General features: G+C 41.6%; 1 protein-coding gene across 2 annotated transcripts; it reads right to left on the bottom strand.

Moving 5' to 3' along the window:
* Positions 1-490: 490 nt before the first annotated feature.
* On the bottom strand, positions 491-20,775 carry LOC148370966 (ankyrin repeat and IBR domain-containing protein 1-like). 2 transcript variants are annotated; one of them, XM_088328798.1, is made up of 21 exons: positions 20,503-20,775; positions 12,223-12,501; positions 10,593-10,764; positions 10,376-10,507; positions 10,084-10,293; positions 9,238-9,355; positions 8,951-9,171; positions 8,403-8,491; positions 8,182-8,326; positions 7,958-8,118; positions 7,763-7,851; positions 7,554-7,684; positions 7,346-7,480; positions 7,000-7,086; positions 6,766-6,832; positions 6,263-6,408; positions 6,022-6,200; positions 5,898-5,949; positions 5,665-5,715; positions 5,441-5,564; positions 491-1,595 (listed from the first exon to the last, which is right to left on the bottom strand). In XM_088328798.1, the coding sequence occupies exons 2-21, from the start codon at positions 12,408-12,410 to the stop codon at positions 577-579; spliced, it is 3,516 nt and encodes a 1,171-aa protein (XP_088184924.1). In that variant the 5' UTR covers positions 12,411-12,501; positions 20,503-20,775; the 3' UTR covers positions 491-576. The 2 variants fall into 2 exon arrangements, with proteins under 2 accessions (XP_088184924.1, XP_088184923.1); XM_088328797.1 differs by having other exon boundaries at positions 8,951-9,355.
* Between the last annotated feature and the right edge of the window lie 1,673 nt (positions 20,776-22,448).

The following is a 22,448-nucleotide window of genomic DNA, read 5'->3' as shown; positions in this document are numbered from 1 at the left end:
CTTGTGGGTAAGGCGCCCGCTCAGAGACTGGGAGGTCGCTGGTTCAAGCCTCGGCCGAGTCATACCTAAGACTTACAACATTGGTACTCATTGCCTACCTGCTTGGCGCTCGGCATTAAGGGGTGGAATTGGGGGGTTTGGTATAATTATGTATGTCATTGTATGTATGTATGTCTTATCATAAACAATAATACTAAAACAAATCTGAAAATGTTACTGTCTGAATTTGGTCCCGGAGCAAACGGAATTTATTATCCCTGGATGAGAGTTCAGGTTCGTATCCAGTTATAACCAATTTGCTATTATGTGGTAAAACCTCGTGTATAATGCGCACCCAAACATTGAGTTCTTTAAGGTATACAAAGATGCATGTGATACACGAACAAATATGGCAATTGTTTTTCCTTCCCTGCAGCCCCACCACTCGCTGTTTTTACCATTTTTAGGAGATAGAGTGTGGCTAACAGATAAAATATAAGGTGAGACAGGATTGCAAAAGATCAAAATCTTGTTTGATTGGAAAATAAGAATGTTCATCATAAAACACGATGTAAACAGCAGCTCTCTTCTTTTACCTCACACCAGGTGCACTTTTTCCTCCCACTCTTTTGGGGACTGATCTTGCTCCAGCTGGAAGTCTGAGCCGATAGGCGTGTCTTCATGAGGTGACACATCTGCGGCCTCCGCACCACCTTCCTCCCCCGCAAACTCCCCCTGTTCTTCCTTCTTTTCCTTCCCCTCAGTCACAGTGTTGTCCAGCTCGAGCGTGCTGGGCCTGCTGGGGCAGTTGTGAGGTGGGTCCGGCTGGCCCTCGGGGGTCTGCCAGGCAATGGCGGCGGGCGTGCATGTCAATGTTTCCTCTGCTGTATCAGTGAGCGTGTCCGGTGAGGAGTCACTCTCGGTGGTGGGCGGGGAGGGGATGAGGGCCAGACTTTGAGGGTTGTTCTGCTGGGTGATGCTGTGGTTGAACCAGGCCATGATGTTGTCCAGCAGCTGAGCACTGGCAGCAGGGTCCAAGGCCTCCAGGCTCTGCGGGTCACTAGGAGTGAAAGGCCCCCCAGGCGGTATGACAGGAGACAGCAGCAGGAGCTCAGGTTCGAGTTCCGGAGACAGGAGGCACAACTGGGAAGGGGGACGACGGAGAGCGTGGTCAGATGGGCTCTCGCCGGCAGTGCGTTCGACCTCGGCTGGACGAGTGATCAGTGGCTCTGAGTCAGGAGGAGCCGAGTTCCCGAGTTTTATAAGGCTGTCCCCCAGTTTTAGCAGCTCGGCACTGAGTGGGGGAGGTGGAGGAGGGAGGGGCAAGGTGGTGGAGAATGGGATGTCTGGACAACACGAAGAGTCAGTCCTGTGGGGAGGGCGTGGAGGGTCTGGGAGGAACAAGGAACCCCTCGCCGCTCCTTGAGGAACGTCTGGGATGTGTCCAGCATCTTCGGCGGGACCTTGAAGCCTGCGCTCCAGTTCCGGGCTGCCCTCAAGGTCTCGCTCTCGCCGGGACTCCTGAAGTGACAGCTGGATAGCCAGCAAGATGTTGGGGTCATCCTCATCTAGGGATCCCAGCGCTCTACGTCTGCACTCGCTCCTTTCAAGGCCATCTGGAAGAAAATGGTAAACAAACCGAGGAAAGTATGGTAAACCATGTTTTGAGGGGGTGTAGCGGTCTCCATTACAAGATTTTGCTGGGTGATTTTTTTTCCCCAAACGCCAATAATATTATTGTAAAAAATAAGTACCATACATAATGATGAAAAAAAACACATTTCAAGTACACTAAGCTAAAAAAACGAAACAAAAACCATTACCTAAGTTTGAGAGGGTGTCAATAAGGACAAAACAAGCTAACAAACAAAAAACCCAAACTAACATCCTGTTTTATGAACTCAAACAGCATTTTTCTAAATTTCACGCAACATGTCATTTTTAAACATTAAAGAAACTTCTACCAGTAATATATTACTTAAAGGGACACTCTGTGTAAGAAGGTGTCTCCAACAATGCATCATTTACACCCCTAAAAACACCCGAGTAGCCCGCAGAAACGTTCCGAAAAGAGCTAACCATTGATGGGTCATTGTGTTTCTTAGGATATTTAACATGTTTAGGTGGTTGACCTAGCCCATTTAACTACTTCTGAAAATCCCGACCTATTTAGTAACAACATAACAAGTTGTTATTTTGGAAATGCACATCAAACTTGTAGCCCTTCGCACAAAGACATAACAAATACAGTGGAACCTAGGTTTTCGAACGCCTCTCAGTTCGAACGAATCGGTTCTCGACCAAAAAATGAGAAATTCTTACTTCGCTTTTCGTTCAAAAAAATCGGAGTTCGAACGCCAGTACGCTAGGGTGCGATGCTGAGCGGCGTACGGGTGTAGATTGTGTAGATTGCCCCCACCCCTCGTAAGGAACAGTTATGACGTGCGCACGCACTTCTTTTCGCTTTCGCTTTTAATATCGTTGAATGGAGTGTTTTAGCCCCTCATTATACCTCCGAAGAAGGTCGGTGCAAGCAGCAAAGTTGCTACAGGTGAAAAAAGAAGAGTAGTGCGTACAACTATTGCATTTAAGAAAGAAATAATAGCAAACTGAAGAGCATCGCTTCTGCAGACCACCACAAAGGTAAAAAATTCTATTCATAATTCTTTTCTTTATCCTTTAACCGATCACCACTTTTTGTGGAGACCCGGGTGCTAAATGATGTGTAAACGACCGGATTTTTCTATTTTTACACGTTCATGTTAGCGTAATCTTTCGTACGGAAGATTACGCTAACGCGAACGTACAATTAGCCTGGGTTAGCTTCATGTTTACGTTTATGGTAAACATTCAGGGTGTTGGAACGGATTAAAACGATTTTACATTACTTTTAATGGGAAAAACGATTTTCGGTGATCGAACAGGGTTCTGGAACGGATTATGGTCGAGAACCGAGGTTCCACTGTAGTAGCACACAACTTCAAAAAGGTTGGTGATCCTTAGTATATTTGACCACTAGATGTTGCTGTATTGTGTAGTGCAACCGAAAAAAGTTAGTTACGATTACAAAGTAGAGACACAAGTGACCAAATCCACAAACATTTTCTTCTCCTTTTTTGCTCGGCCTTTCACAAGCTATTTGAGAATTTTTGGGGTACCCTTAGCAGCAAGGTGGCGGAAAATCATGTAAGCTCTTTCTAGGTGAGCCTCATGTTATGTAAAATCTACAATTAGTCCTTTACCTTAGAATATTTCAAAAAATGAAAGTTCATGAATTTTTACTGGTTATTCAATTCAACATTGTTATCTTAAATTACGTTTTTTTAAACCCAGGGGTGCAGAAAATATACCATACATTTTCCCATTTAAACTAAAATCTTTCCAGCATTTTTAAAAATAATTTTAACAAGTGTCGATTCATTATTATTATCAATGGGCGGCATTGGAGGTACAGTGCATCCGGAAAGTATTCACAGCGCTTCACTTTTTCCACATTTTGTTATGTTACAGCCTCATTCCAAATTGTATTAATTTAATCTCTTATCTCAAAATTCTACACAAAATACTCCATTATGACAATGTGAAAAAGTTTTTTTTTTTTTATTTACTTTTTTTGAATTTATTAAAAAAAGAAAACTAAGAAATCACATTTACATAAGTATTCACAGCCTTTGCCATGAAGCTCAAAATTGAGCTCAGGTGCATCTTTTTTCCACTGATCATCCTTGAGATCTTTCTACAGCTTAATTGGAGTCCACCTGCAGTCAATTCAGTTGATTGGACATGATTTGGAAAGGAACACACCTGTCCATATAAGGTCCCACAGTAAGGTGTGCATGTCAGAGCACAAACACCAAGCATTAAGTCAAAAGAACTGTCTGTAGACCTGCGAGACAGGATTGTCTTGAGGTACAAATCTGGGGAAGGATACAGAAAAATGTCTGCTGCTTTGAAGGTCCCAATGAGCACAGTGGCCTCCATTATTCGTAAATGGAAGACATTTGGAAACACCAGGACTCTTCCTAGAGCTGGCCGGCCTTCTAAACTGAGCGATCGGGGAAGAAGGGCCTTAGTCAGGGAGGTTTACCAAGAACCCGATGGTCACTCTGTCAGAGCTCCAGCGTTCTTCTGTGGAGAGAGGAGAGCCTTCCAGATGGACAACCATCTCTGCAGCAATTCACCAATCAGGCCTGTATGGTAGAGTGGCCAGACGAAAGCCACCCCTTAGTAAAAGGAACATGGAAGCCCGTCTGGAATTTGCCAAAAAGCACCTGAATGACTCTCAGACAATGAGAAACAAAATTCTCTGGTCTGATGAGACAAAGATTGAACTCTTTGGTGTGAATGCCAGGCACCATGTTTGGAGGAAACCAGGCACCGCTCATCACCAGGCCAATACCATCCCTACAGTAAAGCATGGTGGTGGCAGCATCATGCTGTGGGGATGTTTTTCAGCAGCAGGAACTGGCAGACTAGTCAGGATAGAAGGAAAAATGAATGCAGCAATATATTGAGATATCCTGGATGAAAACCTCCTCCAGAGCGCTCTTGACCTCAGGCTGGGTCGGAGGTTCATTTTTCAGCAGGACAACGACCCAAAGCACACAGCCAAGATCTCAAAAGATTGGCTTCAGAACCACTCCGTGAATGTCCTGGAGTGGCCCAGCCGGAGTCCAGACTTGAATCCGATCGAACATCTCAGGAGAGATCTGAAAATGGCTATGCACAAACGTCTCCCATCCAACCTGATTGAGCTTGAGACTTAATGCAAAGAAGAATGGGCAAAACTGCCTAAAGATAGGTGTGCTAAACTTGTAGGATCATATTCAAATAGACTTGAGGCTGTATTTGCTGCCAAAGGTGGATCAACAAAGTATTAAGCAAAGGCTGTGAATACTTATGTAAATGTGATTTCTTAGTTTTCTATTTTTAATAAATTCAAAAAATGTAAAAAAAAAAAAAATCACATTGTCATAATGGAGTATTTAGTGTAGAATTTAGAGATAAGAGATTAAATTAATCCAATTTGGAATGAGGCTGTAACATAGCAAAATGTGGAAAAAGTGAAGCACTGTGAATACTTTCCAGATGCACTGCAGAGCGCTCGTCTTGGGATCAAGAGGTTGCAGGTTCGATTGCCGGCTCCTCTGTGTGATATGCTGAAGCAAGACACTGGACCCCTAATGCCCCCGATAGCAGGTAGTTGCCTTACATGGCTGACGCTGCTATCGGTTGGTTAGTGTGTAAAAGGAAAAAGTGTGAAGCACGTTGTAAAGCGTTTTGGGAGGTCTTCATTGTCTTGAAAAGCGCGATATAAATGCAGGAAATTTACATTTATTTACATCATCATCATCAAGGCCTACTCATAAAAAGGAGCCACCTGCCAATGATGAATGACCCCTTTCTTTTTGAGAAAAAGGCTGAATTTTGAGACTTTAACAAAAGTGAAACAAATGCTGACCTGTGCTGTTGCTTCTTCTGCTGCTCTCAGGCGTGTTGCTGCTGCTTCGGAGATTGTGCAGATTCAGCATGTCTCCCCTGCGCCGCGCTCGGTGCCGTCGGCGATACTGAACGTCAGCAAAATCCTGACGAGCACCGAACGGACAATAATTAATCCAACCAAACACATTAAGAAACTGTTTTATGTAACTGACAGCGAAGCTCTCTTAAAACAAATAAATAAACCTGTGATGATCTTTGGTCTCCTACTCCTAGAACAGAATGGCGACTCCCCATCTAAGACACATACAGACACACACACAGACACACACACACAGGATATAGCTTAAATACAAACGATCCTTAAATGGTATATAGTAGTGTTGACATTTCAAATGTTTAAACTAAACGTGAAATTATTGTTTAGAAAAAATCCAGAGTAATGAGCTGGGATTCAAATCCAGAATATTTGAGTTTACCTCAGGAGACGCAAAGCCCAAGTACTCCCAATCCCAAGATCCTCCAGGGTAACTGAAGAAAACAAAAGCAATGCTTAATCTAAGTGTTTTTTTCCCCATAATTTTGTTTTCTTATTCTGCAAACCTCCTGCGTGGGGGCTCAGGCGAGTCGTTAGGAGCCACTCCACGGGCCACAGACGCCAAAAACTCCTGACGCTTCTGCTGAACCAGGCGGGCAGCGCTGACAATCTTGTGGCACGGCGTCCTCAGGTAGGAGCGGTTTACCTTTTGCGCCAGGTCCTCTACCACCATCTCCAGGTCCGTCTTGCAGAGAAAGAGAAACCAAGTTTGCAAACTCTCTTTTCAAATTAGAGATGGACTCATACCTGCATCAGCTCAAAAATCTCCTTCTGTGTGCTTCCCTGCTGCAGGAAGAAACCGTAAGGATACGAGCACTTGAGCACGCGTCTCGTCTTTAGGAGCTCGCTCACGCCGTCCTCAATGAAACGTGTGTCGGGCGGGGCACCCTCCCCTGGTTCACGTGTTCAAATCAAAAGGACTTGTGATTTCTTTGGTGCCATATTCAAGAAATAGGCTCCAAGTAAACTAAATTAATCTTTGACAGCAGCCTTAGAACATTCTGAGGGTAATCACTGTGAGAATGGCCACTTATCCTTTTGTTTGGTTTATTGAGTGCACCATTAGCTACAATAAGGCAGCTCATGAGCTAATGTCCTTAATACATTTATTTATTCAAACTTAAACCAACACACACTAACAATAACGACTAAAAGCCCAGTAAGACAAAATAACTATACAAATCTATAGTAAACAAATGCTATGAATTGTTTACTATTATTTCAACTTATTGTTTAAGAAATTGACTTACGGCTAATGAAAGCTCTGCTTAGCTGCTCCATTTTCTCCTTCGCTGTTTTCAACAGTTTCTGCTCCAGCTAACACACACACAAACAAGAATTACTCAAAAGTAAACCAAAGAAAACAGATAAGATTACTGAATTTGCAGGATATATTATGGTAATACATAATCAAGCAGGCAGGCTTTGATTTATCTTGAAGTGAACAAAATGTTTTAGTGAACACAGCTGTGTGCATTGGTCACCTTGTAACTGTGCTCGTGGTTTTTAAAGCGAGTGTAATAATGCATGAAGCGGTCAAGCTCCTGGAAGCTTTTGTGCTTCTTCTCTGCCTGGAAAGAAAATTTGAATTTATTTCAGAATGTTTTTTGTGAAGATCTACTTCATCTTTGTTTCATATGAAATTTTTAGAAAATATTAATAAGTAAAATATGACAATTTAAAGAAAGAAAAAAAGCTGCCATCTTTGAATATGACTTATTTAGCAATGGTTATGTTCTTGTGGTATGGAGCGGTATAAATGTTGTTAAAACGTTTAAAAAAATAATCTAATTTCCCACAGAAAAAGAAACGGTCATTTAGTATTTTTACCTCAACAGTCATCTCCTTTGACTGCTCCTCTAGCTGCTGGATGACCTCATAGCGCGTGCAGCGGTAGTATCCTCCCGTTGACGAGCTATGCTTCTTCCACTCCTCCAGGCAGATCCAGCAGAAGTCATACTTGCACTGGAAGATTGTCATCATATTATTTAAAAAAAGTACATATATGCACATGCTACTTCTTTTCAGACTATCCCACCTTGGCACACTGCATGTGGTTGCAGCCTTCATTTTTTTGAATAGGGGACTTGCAGTTGGCACAGGGCTTAGAGTTGGTCAGAAGCCATAGGCAGTTTGCGGCGTCCTCGTAAGCCTCACTCACACCTGCCACTGCAAACCAAACACACATATTTAGTTAAACAAGCTCAGACTTAACTGCTACGACCGCCAACCTTTAAACAAGCTTACACTCCTCAGGCTTCATCTCAGTGACTTTCTGAAGCCAATTCCTCCACATGTGGCAGTCACACGGCTCATGTGCCTCACCAAGGCATTCCCTGACGAACACGTGCAACAATCATAAGACCAAAAATGATCAGCAAAATGTAATCAGACAAGTTCAAAGCGAACTAGCTTGACTTTGAAATTTGCAATTGAAATTACCAGCAGAAGAGGTGGCCCTTGCCACAGTCTACAGCTGGCGAGGGCAGCAGCGGGAAGCCGTGCGGGTCGTTCTCACTCGGACCAGGCCGGGTGAGCCGCACCGCCCGCTCACAGCGTGCTGCCGGACACCAGCGAATGGCCGGGTTGTTCTCTACAAAGGCCTGTGGATCAGACAGAAGGTTGAGAATGTAGAACAAATCACAATTTCATTCCTTTGTCTTCACCTTAATGTCAAACTGCAGATATCGTTGGTCCATCTCTCGAGAGACCACGCTCTCGATGATGTGGACCGGAACCAGCTGGTAGCACTCATAAGCAGGGCAGAAAATGTTGTGCGCGTCGCCTCCCTGGATCTTTACGTTGAGGAACCTGAAGCAAAATAGCAGGGTAATGTTAAAGGTGGTGATCCCAGTTTTACTAGCACTACAGTGGAGTTAAAACACACCCTTCCCAGCAGGCCCGGCAGAACTCATGGCCACAGGACATGTCCACAGGGTCCTCGAAGACAGAGATGGAGCACAGGCAAATGCCACACTGTAAAAACATGGAAATATTTTGCCTTAACCACTAGGGTCGTAGGGGCAACATATTCTGGGGTGTGTCTTGGGATAGTACAGCCTGTTGGAGCTTGTTTAGCAAGCCTAAAATGTTGTATTGAATAGTAAAGTTGACGAACCAACCATGCAATTTTGTTTCCCTCTACATTTATACAATAATAGAAACCACCAGATTTCATTTTGTATAACACACACTCAAAAGTTTGAGTGTGCCTTACACACAAGGTTTTACATTAGAACATTACCGTATTTGAGCAATGATTGGTCAGTCGAAACATATCGCTGACAACATTTGATGCAACGGAATTTCGCGCTACTCGCTTGAGTCCGCGATACGAATCCCATTGCGATAGTTCTTGACACAACATTTGTGACCTACAACGCACGTTATAAACGAGGGCCCGTTACACTCAAAAAAGAAAGAGTTAGTCCTCACCGTGACCAAGCCCTCATCAGCAGGCGTGAGGCAGCTGTCTGTGGGAGAAGTGAAGGTGAGCGTAACGGGTGAGCGTGGCGTCCGGGGCGTGCGTGGTGAGGGCAAGGTGTCCCACGCATTGTACCCGCTGGGCGGTGGCGTAGGCATAGAGACGCCAGAGCGTTGGCAGCAGCCCTCAGAATCAGACATCCAAGCTTCCAGCAGCTTTTCCCTGTCCCAGTCTGGAAACATGAATACAATTAAGTTTTGCCAACAAGTTTTAAGAAGAGACGCGCTGCCTAGCATACCATGCGCTCTCAGCAAGGCCTCGGCAGTGAAAAGGGGCGCTTGTAACATGTCAGCCGTCTCAACAATCAGCATGTCTTTTAACCGTCGAAGGTCTTGCATCTTCAGGCCCTCATAAGGCTAAACACATTCGAAAAGAGAAGACGCTAAATCTTAAAAAGAAATTGGCACAGGACTAGCAATGTATTTGTATAACTAATCCCAGAAGATAACTTGAAGCACCAATTCAGGTTAAGGAGTTTATATTAATTGGACTTCACTTGCATTCAAAATGCACTCAGACATTTCGAAATCAAACATGAAAAAAAATCTACAAACACAGACAATTTAAAAACAAATATTTACGGAATGTGGGCTTTCTAACAATCATCCAAAACTCTTAGCTCTTTGGTTAGTTTATATGAAAACAAAGGAAGAACATGCCCGTCTTTTTTTTTTAAAGGTTTTAACATTTCCTACTGTTAAACTAGAGCACTTTAACAAAAGTCCACTTTCAAGAAGAAATTAAACCAGTGAACAATGAATAATATTTATGGTCAAGACATAATGCCTTTATTAATTAGCCATCTGAACTGTAATGTTATCAAGGCAATGTGTTCATGTAAACAGTTTTAGAAATTCAAATTTGCACTATTTTTACCTTAGATTAAAAAAGGAGGTCTTAATCAATGTTGTATTAAAAATGCTACAAACACAAAAATACTGTTCCGTTTCCTCAGAAATAAATCTTTACATTTGCTGCAGTGTAGATGTGTTAGTAATTTCAAATAAGTGTAGAGGGCATTATTAGAAATGATTAATTAGGGAGTTGACATGTGCTGATCTGTGGCCTGCATTTATCCGCTCACCTCTTTGTACTGCAGCAGCTTGACGTCAACGCGTGCATCCGCACTCAAGAGCAGTTCTGGCTGCCGTGTTGACCGTGGTGAGGAAGAGAAAACCATCTGCGACTCAAGGCTTAGGGCCAGCTCGGTGTGGTGATGGCGCTCAGCGTGGTCACATGGAGTCAGCTTCTCGTCGTCCTCTATAAACAAATCTGCTTCGCTCCGGATGAGTAACTGAAAAAAAAAACAGTTAAAATATCAGTGATGTAAAACAATTGACACAAGAGCGACCAAGTGAAGAACACAAACGAGTCACCTCAATGCAACTTTTCATGCCCGACGCCGCGGCGTAGTGCAGACAGGTGCTTCGCCGGTTATCAGTTGCGTTTACGTTAGCCTTTTCGTACTGGCCTCCCTCCAGCCGAGCTCCGGTCCAGCTAAGAATCATCTGCCAAAACCCACCAGAGACGGGGAGGGAAAAACACTCAAAATCCCGATGGGTATTTGTTTGTTTTTATTTTTAGCGGCCAAACCTGCAGGCAGTCAGCCCGCCGCTGCTCATCCCGCTGGGGCCGGACGAGGCGTGGCGACAGTGCTCCCTCAGGCAGTAGTAAGATGAGTGGACCTTGGCACAGCACGTGGAGGCAGGTCTCGTTGCGGACATTGCGCTTGTTGGGGTTCCCCTCCTTGCTGTACAAAAAGGATCTGTGGAAGGAAATGGATATTGATGGCACGTAGGAGGAGATGCGGTTGAAGAAAGAGGTGACGGCCAGGATTGTTTCTGCTCTGCATCCGAGATAATCGACATGTACCCTGACACAATAACAATTATGTGACAGCTGAGGGATGATAAACTGCTGCTTCTGAATCAAAGATCTGTGTTTTACAAAGTCTGCCACCATATTCTGTCAATCATGAGTCACTGTTCCTGCTGCCCACTGAGGAGGATTTCTAAACAGGAAAGTAAATATGAATAAAGCTGGAATTCTTTGTAAAAATTACCAGATTTTCCTGATGTTAAGGCGCACTTAAAAACCCAATTGAAAATTGAAAGTGCACCTAAATAACCCTTATACACTGCAAAAGATGGTAGATGAGATTGAAAATGGTCCAATTCATCATCAGATACACCAAAGAGTTGTTTCCCCTGTGCTTTTTTGCATTGATTTATATCTTTCAGAGATAAATTTCGGCTTTCTCTATTCTCCAACATTTGTTTATGGCACCGTGAGTCAAAACAGTGTTTTATCAAGTTGACATATTTCAACCTGCAGCTTGTTTTTCTCTTGCGCTTCTCTGAGTGTTGTCTCGCGGGCCGGATTCAATCCCTTAGTGAGCCTGATCCGGCCCGCGGGCCGCCTGTTTGACACCTGTGGTGTAAAGTGTAAAGAAGAGGCGAGCCGTTTCTTTTGAAATGAAAGTGGAAAAAGAAAGCTTGATGCGGTTGAGAAAATGGTTGGATCGCTTTTTTTTCGGCCACTTTCTTCCACAGAGGAGGACCTCTTTAAGCGCATCTTAAAATAGTAAGTTCAACTCAACTTTATTTATCTTTAAAGAGCATATTATTTTATGAAAGGGTTTTTTTAGTAAAAAACAATACAGGTTACTTATACAAGCCCTAAACATACATTCCATACAAAATATAGCACTGAAGCAACTTACGAACACATTCAACTTACAAACGATCCTCCGGAACATATCTCGTTTTTAAGTAGGGCGGCGTCCGTATTGGTCAGCAAAATGTATTAACTGATTATTCATTGCACCAATATTTACTGTAAGTGTATTACTTGTGCAACGTATAAATAAGCTAGCTTTCAATGTAGTGATAATTCCATGCACCATATAGTCCACTGTGCCTTATGTATGAAAAATAAATGACAAAAGAAAATTTTTGGGTGGTGTGCCTTATAATTCATTACAACTATTTTGGAAGGGAAATTCTTGTTCAAGTCTATTTGAAAATTACAATTCATAAAGTCAACAAATCATTGTTGAGAAATGCCAGGTGACACAAGCTTTACAATGCCAGGTGCACGAATTGGACACACCCCTTTCAAGGACTGCCAATCACCATTCTGTCAAATACAAGTGTCTTGCAGAACTGGTAATACCCATCAGCCGATTATTGGTCAAACAGAAACAGTAAAAAGTCAAAATCACCTGAGCAGCCGTGTCATGGCATGACGGCAGGCATAGTGCAGCGGCGTGTTGTGCTGGTACTGCTCGCCGTACGAGGCATTTGGATCCAGGCCATCCCGGAACTGTGGGTTTCCCTCATAGAGTTGCCAGGCCAGCGCCTCATCACCGCCCACCAGCGCCTTCCGGAACTTGGTCGCCGCGTTGCCCATGCTGGTGGCCCCCTCAAAGGATGTGCCAACAACTCCTTCCTCCTCTCCTGCTCACCAACAACTCACAGCAACATAGCTCCACGGTACTGCCCTGCAAGAGAGAAAAAAGATAGAGAGGAAAAGGGGGCGTGACCTGTGATTAGACAATAAGACCAGTACGAGATGCTGCCTAAGGCAGTGTTTTTCAATCTTCTTTAATCAAAGGCACACGTATTTTCATTAAAAAATCTCCAGGCACACCGTCCTACGAAAACCTTTAAAAAGGAATCCCCAGCACTAGTTTTGTTTTTTAAAACTCAAATTATAATATTGCCTAAACTGAGAGTATAGGGTTTTTTCCCCTTTGTGGTTACCGTGGCTCAGGATTTAAGCTATCTATCTACCCTGATCATATCCCTCGAGAGGGGTAACTAACAGCAAGACAAACACATAGACAAAAACCAATAAAAGAAAAAAGTCAAGTTTATTTGGATAGCAATTATTTAAAAAGAGCCTCAAAGGGCTGCACAGACCACAGATTATTGCAAACCAAAGACTATTATTACACCATCCCCTGATCTAAAACCTATGTGAGGCCAAGGAAAAACTCAAAAACCTCAACATGAGGAAAATGAAGATAAAAATGAAGAAAAAGAAAATGAAGAAACCTTGAGAAGAGACTGCACATGAGGTAATCCCCCTTCCAGGATGACCAGGCTGCAATGGATGTTGCAATAACAAATAATGCACTAATATTGTCAACATAAAATATAGGTTATTCATATGCTATTGAAAAGAAGTGTGTTTTAAGCATAGATTTAAACATTTCCACTGAGGTTGCAGATCAAATCTCAGCGGGAAGAGCATTCCACAGCACTAGTGCTCGAATGGAGAACGCTCTCGAACCTGCGGATCTCTTCTTGGCTCTTGGGGAAAAAGTAGCCAAAAACACAAAAAATTTGACCATGGCCAACCCAAATGCCCAAACTACCAAACAAGTTAAGCACCTCGCACCCACATTGGTTATGCTTTCATCCCTCCAGATGAAACGGGACACAAGAAAGCAGCCATGTCGCTCGGGTCAGGGTGAGACAACACACTCTTCTGTTCAACAGCAGGGACCGACAGCATTCACTGGTGTACCCCTGCCGTATTAAACAGGTGCCCTGCCAATCCCTTACAACATGTCACAGGTTATTATTCATTTTGGTGTATATTTTGCTGTCATTTTTGAATGTTTATTATTTAGAAAGATACCACAAAACATAATCATAAGAAAAATACTTATATATTTTTAATACTCATCTTAGTTTTTTTTTTATAAAATAAGAAAACAATATAATAAATCCCCAAAACCACATGCAGGATTTTTACATGACTTGATCTATTGTTGTAATTATTCTGTGCAAACATTTAATAAAAAGAAAGGGCTAAGTGGAAGGCCGTTAGAGCAGGCTTCTCGTCTTGTTCTCCTCACACGTTCAAAAACCAGTAATGTTTCCTCTCCTTATTTTGTGTGTCTACTAAAGTTTAAACTGATCATTTTAGTTCAGATAAAATAAGTTTAATAAATATCTTCACTTGTACCAACTCATGAGCATATTAAAAAAATGGAAGGAAAAATAGCAATCTTCTGCCACCTACTGATATGGATGAATGTCACAGATACTCTGCTGATGACACGGTAAAAAAAAAAAAAATCAAATATACTGAACAGTGTCATGCCTTTTGCAAAATTAAATTGGTGAATTTCTCGGGGCACACTAATGTGCCCCTGCACACTGGTTGAAAAACACTGGCCTAAGGAACGAGGTGGAAGATGGAGAAAATAGACAAACACATCAATTTGTCAGCTGTTTTTGTTATCTTACCGGAAAGACTGGGAGGGGTAGGCAAGTGGTGGGAGATAGAAAAAAAAAGACAGGAGGGATAATTATGAAGAGGAGCAGACAGGAGTGAGGGAAGGTTAATCATTCACACACCATTGATTCCCCTTTTGGCACTGATGAAAAGCGTTGAACGCTTGATAATGCCTGTTGGATTTGCATCTACTGGGCAATGTACAGTCAGAACTACACATATTCTTTTGCGTGCTTTGTTTTCTTCAAGGCGGAATAAACCGCATCACAAGTTCCCTCCCTGCAACAGGTGTTTTGAACATTTTTTTGTAATATGGGAAAAAAACACATTTTCCTAGTACTCAGCACTCAAGAAATAAAGTGAACACTTAATGCTTTTAATTGTATTGTTGGGTTTCAAATGATAACAAAAAATATTTGTTAACAATGGTTAGTCGATAACAAAAAATGTTTATTTTAGATATTTCAGAACTACCATTCAAAATTAAAATTAGTGAATTCAAATAACGGCCAGATTCAAGAAATCCAAGCCGACTTTTGATTATTATTCTTTTAAATGTTTAGAAATAAAACCCACCTTTTCGGGTGAAAGCGCAGCATGGTTTACAGCTATTACAGGAGACAAAAATACTGCACTTTGGCTTCTTGCCGCATGCATCAAGCATAATCACCATCTTTAAACATCTTGTTGCGCTTCATTTCCTGCCTGTCTGCCCACCTCTTCTCCATTGTGTGTGCATGTTGAAGGAGGGTATCATTAAAGAGTTCGCTCTACAGCCATCTGTCTGGCCTCACACAAAGAGCTTCACATTTTTTCCAGCCCAGCTTAAATAAAGCAACAGTCTACATGTACCCTCATTTTCTTCTTAAATCCTTCCCCTCCCTCCTACATTTCATGTCATACCAGAGCTGACACATGTGTAACTTTCCCAAAAATGTTTTCTTTAGTGTGGGCACAGGGACTTCTAGTCAACTTCACTCTTCTTTGTAACAAGGGCAGTGAAGTCTGGACTTGGGGTAAGTGGCATTGGAATTCGTGCAGCGTTATTTAGATTGTGATGCTATTAACTAGGCAAAGAAGTGTTAAACTCGACCTGCTAACCTTGATCTGGCTCAGTGCTGCCGCATTCCCACAAGTGTGGGAAGTTTTTGTTCTGTGTTAATATGTGGCTGTATTTTATTTAACAGATACATTTTTCTATAATTAATGTTGGGTTTGGCTTATTCATATGTCTAAAATCGATTACAAAATCACAATCATTGGAACGAGGGAGAGAAAAAAAAAAAGGATTTTATTTTTGGAGCATATTGCCAAGTCTTTACATTCAGGGATGGTGTAAAACGGAGCCTGTGATGCAGGATGGAGGAAGTTTGTCACGATGTTGACGGGAAATTATATTCATGGAGCAAATAAAAACGGTATGAGCTCAAGGTATTTGGTGAACTAGTGTCTTAACAGTGTCACTATCAGTACATAAAGTTATTGTTCTGTTCTCAAAAAGCCCTCAGTCAGTCTTATTTTGTTGACTTGAAGGTCGAAGTCATGATTCTTTTCCCTTATATTTTAAAATTACTGCTTCGATTGTGCTCACTGTTTCTTCCATTCCACAACAATTGAATTTATTATTTTAAGTTCAAGTTTAATTATTTGAATTTGTGAATGACTGTCTTGTTTTTTTTTTACTTTACTGCAAGCAGCGGCGGGCTCTCCAAAAATCCAGATTTTTTTTTCCAAGAATAAATATAATAAAATTAAGATAATTTAAGAGTTAATTAGTGAGTGTGTGTATCTGCAAGTGTTAGTAGCTTAAAAAGTGATTGTTTTCCTATCTCTGGCAACCTGTGCATCAATACCACGGGTCACCGGCCCTTTCTGTTACCAATAAACACTAATAGCTACCAGTTTGATATGAATTTATAAAATAAGTTATGTTGTTGAGGGGATGGTGTCATAATAGTCTGTAATAGTCTTTGATCTGTGCAGCCCTTTGAGACTCGTTGTGATTAAGGGCTATACAAATAAAAATGACTTGACCTTAAGCTTAAGTGTTACCTGTGGTGTTCTGCAGGGTTCAGTACTTGCCCCCCTTGTTTTCAGCATTTACATGCTTCCATTAAGTTATATTATTCGCAAGTATAATATCAGTTTCCATTGCAACGCAGATGGCACTCAACTAGATCTTCCGATGGAAGAATCTACCACACTGAACTGTGGAAATTTGGGGGCCTGCCTCACTAAGATAAAAGAATGGATGTCACTTAACTTCTTGCGCCTTAACTCTGAAAAGACCGAACTGTTGGTTATTGGTCTATTTGAATGCCGTGACTTGTTCTCAAAAACTGCTCAGAACATTGACAAATGTAACATGGGTTGATATGTAGGGTAACTCAGTCAAAAATCTAGGGGTCATATTTGACCACTATCCGTCCTTTCAAACACATATGGGGATGTATCAGAAATGGGCAGGAGGAGGAGTAGACCTAAGATTTATGGCCCGAGCCCGAACCCGAGGCAATTTCGGGCCGGGTCGGGCCTGAAATGTCAGTCATACGGTCGGGTCGGGTTCGGTCCTGCTTTTTTTTTTTATTTATTTAATTAATTAATAATTATAAATATATGTTCATTAAAAATATATACTTAAACTATGTATGGATACTAGACCAAAGAATATAGTAAATCAAATAAATATTATTTGTGTACAATTAGTTGTGATTGCGGAAATCATAGCGTACAGTGACGTTGGTGACTTTTCCATCCGCATTAACAAACGCATTTTGTAAAATACGATCGCGCTTTATTGTTTAAATAAACGCGTTATATAGACTAGAATCTCCCAATTATTATAATTAGCTCGCTTTATTTTGTTTTAAAGCGTATTATATAGAATACGATCGCTTTTGTCGGAAGCGTACATTGACGTTGGTGACATTTTCATCCGCGTTAAAAAACGCAATTTGTAGAATACGATCGCGCTTTATTGTTTAAATAAACGCGTTATATAGACTAGGATCTCCCAATTGTTATAATTAGCGCGCTTTATTGTTTTAATAAGCGTTTTATATAGAATACGATCGCTTTTGTCGGAAGCGTACATTGACGTTGGTGACATTTTCATCCGCGTTAAAAAACGCAATTTGCAGAATAAAATCACGCTTTATTGTTTAAATAAACGCGTTATATAGACTAGGATCTCCCAATTATTATAATTAGCTCGCTTTATTGTTTTAATAAGCGTTTTATATAGAATACGATCGGGGGGGGGGATTTGCATAGGAGTCGGAAAAGGGCACAACACGTCAACACCCCCTCAATGATAGTGCCGCGCTAAAATCTTAAGGACGTACTACTACTGCTGCTGTGGATTATGGCCCAATGATCAAGTCGTCAAAATGACGGACGCCCTTAAATGTTTTCGCTACCTCAAAAAAAAAAAAAACGTCAATGACAGATTGTCGCTTAATGTAACATCTGCAGTGCAGACACAGAAATATAAAAGATGTAAATGTTTATACAGTTTTATTTAACTTAGGCCTAGATGTTGTAACAAAAGGCAGAGTTTAATTTGTTATCATAAATCACCCCTCCTTATAAATAAAATATGTAATTTCGGGCCCCCTCGGGCCGGGCCAGCAAATCCAGTTAATTAGTCGGGCTCGGTCCGGGTCGGGTTTAATACCCCTCGGGCCTGCGTCGGGCTCGGGTGCTTTTTTTTGGCCCGATCTTACCTCTAAGGAGGAGTACAGGAAATTGATGCAGGACTTTGTCGGATGGAGCGACGCAAACCACCTGCACCTGAACACCACCAAGACCAGGGAGATGGTGGTGGACTTCAGGAGAACCAGAACTCACCCGGTTCCTGAAACCATCAAAGTAGAATGTGTAGAATTTGTCCAGACCTACAAATACCTGGGTGTGCAGCTGGACAACAAACTGGACTGGACTGCCAACACAGAAGCTCTATGTAGGAAAGGGCAAAGCCGACTTTACTTCCTCAGAAGGCTGGCCTCCTTCAAAATCTGCAAAAAGCTCCTGAAAATATTCTATGAGACAGTAGTGGCAAGCGCCCTCTTCTATGCGACAGCGTGTTGGAGAGGCAGCGTCAAGAAGAAGGATGCCTCTCGTCTTAATAAACTGGCTAGGAAAGCGAGCTCTGTTGTGGGCAAAGAGCTGGACAGCCTAACAACAGTAGCTGAGAGACGGGCACTGGAAAAGCTGTGGTCAATCATGGACAATCCATCGCATCCACTACACAGCATTATCTCCAGGCAGAAGAGCAGTTTCAGCGACAGACTGCTGTCACTGTCTTGTACTACGGACAGACTGAAGAGATCTTTTCTTCCTCATGCCATGAGGCTCTTTAACTCTACCCGGCAGAGTAAAAGCCCACAGTAAACCACACCACCTACATTGCATATTACCGAATCTTATTGCAATATGTATTCTGTGTAGCACTATTTAGTTATTCTATATAACACGCTACAGTGGGCATTTGCACGTCACACTGGGTATTTGTATATTGTATTATTTTTGCTTTATTATTGTATTGTTCTCAGCTCAGGGATGCTGCTGGAAATGTGATTTTCCCTTCGGGGATGAATAAAGTATCTATCTATCTATATCACTAGAACAGCTGTTTTCCCTATCTTCACAACATTGCTAAACTTCGCCCTATGCTGTCTCAGTCAAAAACGGGGATTATAATTCATGAGTTTGTTACTGTTATGCACTACTCTCCGGTCTCCCAAAGTCCAAAATCAAGAGCCTTCAGCTAGTACAAAATGCTGCAGCAAGGCTTTTAACTAAGACAAGAAAGTTTGATCACATTACCCCGATTTTAGCTAACCTGCATTGGCTCCCTGTTGGCTTAAGATGTAATTTTAAGGTTCTGTTGGTAGTACACAAACTCATGAATGGTCCCTCATCTCTCACATCTTTCAGATATAATTTCCCCCTATGTCTTGGTCCGGAGCCTTTGTTGATATTTTATTATCCGTGGGCGAGACGGTGTCCTATGACAACCTAACATTTTTTGGGAAGAATAGATCATGTATCTAAAGACACTGTCAATGATTTCTCATGCTAGTTAGAAATCATTCGTCCTAGATAATCACAATCACCCATCACGGGTGATCTGTTGTCAGAACCAGTCTGCAGGCTACTCAGGTGTTCTTTGGGGGCAACCCAGTGCCCGCAGACACCATGAAAGAATTTTGGAAGAATAATGTATTTAAAGACACTGTCAATGCCAGGTGAAAATTTAATGTCCTTAAGAATCCAAAGCATCCATCACCTGTGACCCATTGCCAGAGCCGGTCCTCGAGTAACTTTTTGGCGGTTACCTGTTGACCTTGGTCACTCCTAAAGAATTTAGGTAGAATAACCATGTATTTGAAGATACTGTCAATGAATGCTCATGCCAGTTAAAAACCGAACGTCCTCTAAAACCACAATCACCCATCTCTGATATCGTATTGAACCTGTCTGCAGGCTACTTGGGTGTCTTTTGGGTGCTACCCGTTGCGTGTGGAAATCCTGAGGAATTTTCGAAGAATTGATTTATTGGCACCACACTGGTGAACCTTGATCTATGTCCACAATATAAAATGAAAATAAAACAAATGCAATGCAAAATCGGAAACATGATGACATAATACCATGCAACTGCATAAATATGTTAAGAACGATTCATTAAAGTTATATTTGTTGAAGGTGATCTTTAACTACGTAAATATAAGTATTTAACTTAGTTTTTCTTTTAAAGTTACGAACATGTAACAACGCAGACTGGCATTTGTATTCAGCGCTATTTGATTATTTGAATACAAATCCCCCCACCCTTTAAAAAAGCTTGTTTGGATCGCAGCGTAGCCGCAAATCCACAACAGGTCGATTATTGTTTCATCATTGAGCTTCACTTGTAAACTTTAGGTTAATGAACAACGAATTTAGGAAAACGGCCACATGACTTAGAAACGGTTCGTCCCATCATAAAAGACTAACTCGTATGACGTGTTGTCCCCAAAAAGTTAATTCAGTAGTAATAGTTAGCAACACCCACTAAGCCATATAATAGGAATTGGGTTACTCGTTTGATAAAGTGGGTCACAATACACACGCCTTTGTTCAACAAACAGGGCGGCCTGCGAGGTAACCCGGAAAGGGACGAAACAGGCTACCCGCTAGTTAGCTTCTCCATGCTAACAAATCATGATAACCCCCTTCGACGAGAAAATCACAGCCGCGTTAGACTCACTCTCCCGGCCGTTTTCACTCGCTCTCTGGGGGTCCTGGAAGAAGCTCTCGCTGGTCCATAACATGTCGTCATTCGCCGGATGAGATGCTCCAACGGTTGAACATCCTACCGGTAGGCAGGCAGGGTGGGCGTGCAGGGTAGGAGGGCGACGACGGAGAGTCGGTTACCGACAGAAGGGCGAGACTGGCGGTAGACGGGAGTGGGTTGATATGTTGCTACTACTGGCTGTGATCCGCTTCCCTGTTGTTGTCCACTGTTGAGAGGGGAGAGACAGAGCGCATGCGCGGAGGCCGTCACCTAAGTGGTCGAGTCACTTCTTCTACGCACTTTTTTCACACTTGGCACCCTTACCAATGTTTTTCATTCTTTTCTAACAAAACAAACCGTATTAAACCATTAAAAATAAGAAAATACATTATTAAATTAATTTAAAAATTCAATATTTCCAGGTTCAATATAATGTATTATTTGCTGGAGAATATTGAGGGGAAATAAATTAAATTAATTGCAAACTAAATGAGTGGTAAAATGATGCAAGGCACATGTGTCAAAATCAATGTCCACGGACCATCTCCGGCTTCTGAGAATACTTTCTTTGGCCCCTGAGATGATTTTGATCCGATATTGTATTGTACATTGTGTATGTGTTTTCACTGTACGTTACTATCTCTTGCACTTATTATTATTTTTTTTTTTTTGCAGTCTAGTAAATGATAGAAATTTCCAATTATTGAGTAATTTACTTTTAGTTTGGTAGTCATTTGAAGCAGTAGTTGGAAACCTTTTATGTACCGCGAACAGGTTTAATGTCTCACGGCCTGGCCATTCAAGACTGGTTGGAAACATATGTTGGCCTGGAGAGGGACTGGTGCCACCAGGCTCTACTTGCCCAAGACACACCACGGGAAATGGTGCCCCTAAGACCTTGGTGTTTAAGGGATACACTTACAATAATAATAATAATAACTCCAATACTATTATTACTACTACTACTAATAATAATGAGCTCAAACACACTATGTAATCACTCAACCACAAACATCACACACAATTTTTATCAATGTACCACGTAGTAAAATGTTGTTTTGGCGGAACTATTTCCCATAATACTCACAATGTTGAACATGACACAGTAAAAAATAGTGTGACGATGAGATAAAATGTAATGAATTTTCCTTGTTTTTTTTTTTTTTTTACAATTCTAGCAGCTTGGTGGTAAGAACACAGCGTTCCCACAGCCATGATCCAGTTGATCCAATGCTGCGCAAAACAAATGGGATCAGGAGTATTTTCCAACTTATCAATCATTACTCAATAACGGTACCACCGCGCCAAAACTGTATACGCACTTAAATACGGTTAAAGTGAAAAATGAAAAAATACATTTTTTTCTTTCTTTCTAGGGGGTACCAAACGACCCACGGTTTGGTGCGGCCCAGTTACTGATTTGTAGGGATGAGCAAGTACTGTTACCAGTGATCAGTATCGATGCCAATGCCAGCATTTTTAAGGTATTACTACTCAAAACGGTGACCAATACCAGTATCGAATGACCATTAGTGGTTGTTTAAAAACCAGGAACTACTCAATGTAATTTTGATTCTTTAAAAATATCAGTAATATTCTTCGAAGAAGAAAGGCAATGCTCTACAACTAGTGCTATAGATATCAGGTATGAGTATTGATAACTGCTATATATTTTAGTATTAGGCTGAAAAATATTGGTATCAAACTTCTTTAGTCATTTGTATGTGTTTGGGTTAACCGATTCACACAGGGCTCATGAACATTGTTTGATTTCTTTTAATTGAAGTTTCATTTATTTCTTTTGCAGAAAGTAGCCATGTCCTTCATTAACTTTAAACCTTTTTGGAAAGTAGAGGTGGTATGTTTGCTTTATAATAGGACTAGCACAACTGCATTTGAATATAGTGAGTTTTAGTAGA

This window comes from Urocampus carinirostris, chromosome 2, assembly GCF_059441175.1.
Source record: "Urocampus carinirostris isolate Australia breed hairy pipefish chromosome 2, RoL_Ucar_1.0, whole genome shotgun sequence".
Classification (NCBI taxonomy): Eukaryota; Metazoa; Chordata; class Actinopteri; order Syngnathiformes; family Syngnathidae; genus Urocampus; species Urocampus carinirostris.
Note: the sequence above shows the minus strand (reverse complement) of the source record. Positions and strands in the feature narration are given on the sequence as shown.

What these genes read in the sequence shown, in the direction of transcription:
- LOC148370966 (XM_088328797.1), bottom strand. Translation starts at nt 12,410, where the DNA reads ATGGGCAACGCGGCGACCAAGTTCCGGAAGGCGCTGGTGGGCGGTGAT. An exon ending in AAGGGCCACCTCTTCTGCTG is followed by an intron (nt 7,852 to 7,957) that starts GTAATTTCAATT and finishes CGTGTTCGTCAG; the next exon opens with GGAATGCCTTGGTGAGGCAC. An exon ending in CAGAAGAAGCAACAGCACAG is followed by an intron (nt 1,596 to 5,440) that starts GTCAGCATTTGT and finishes ATTTTCTTCCAG; the next exon opens with ATGGCCTTGAAAGGAGCGAG.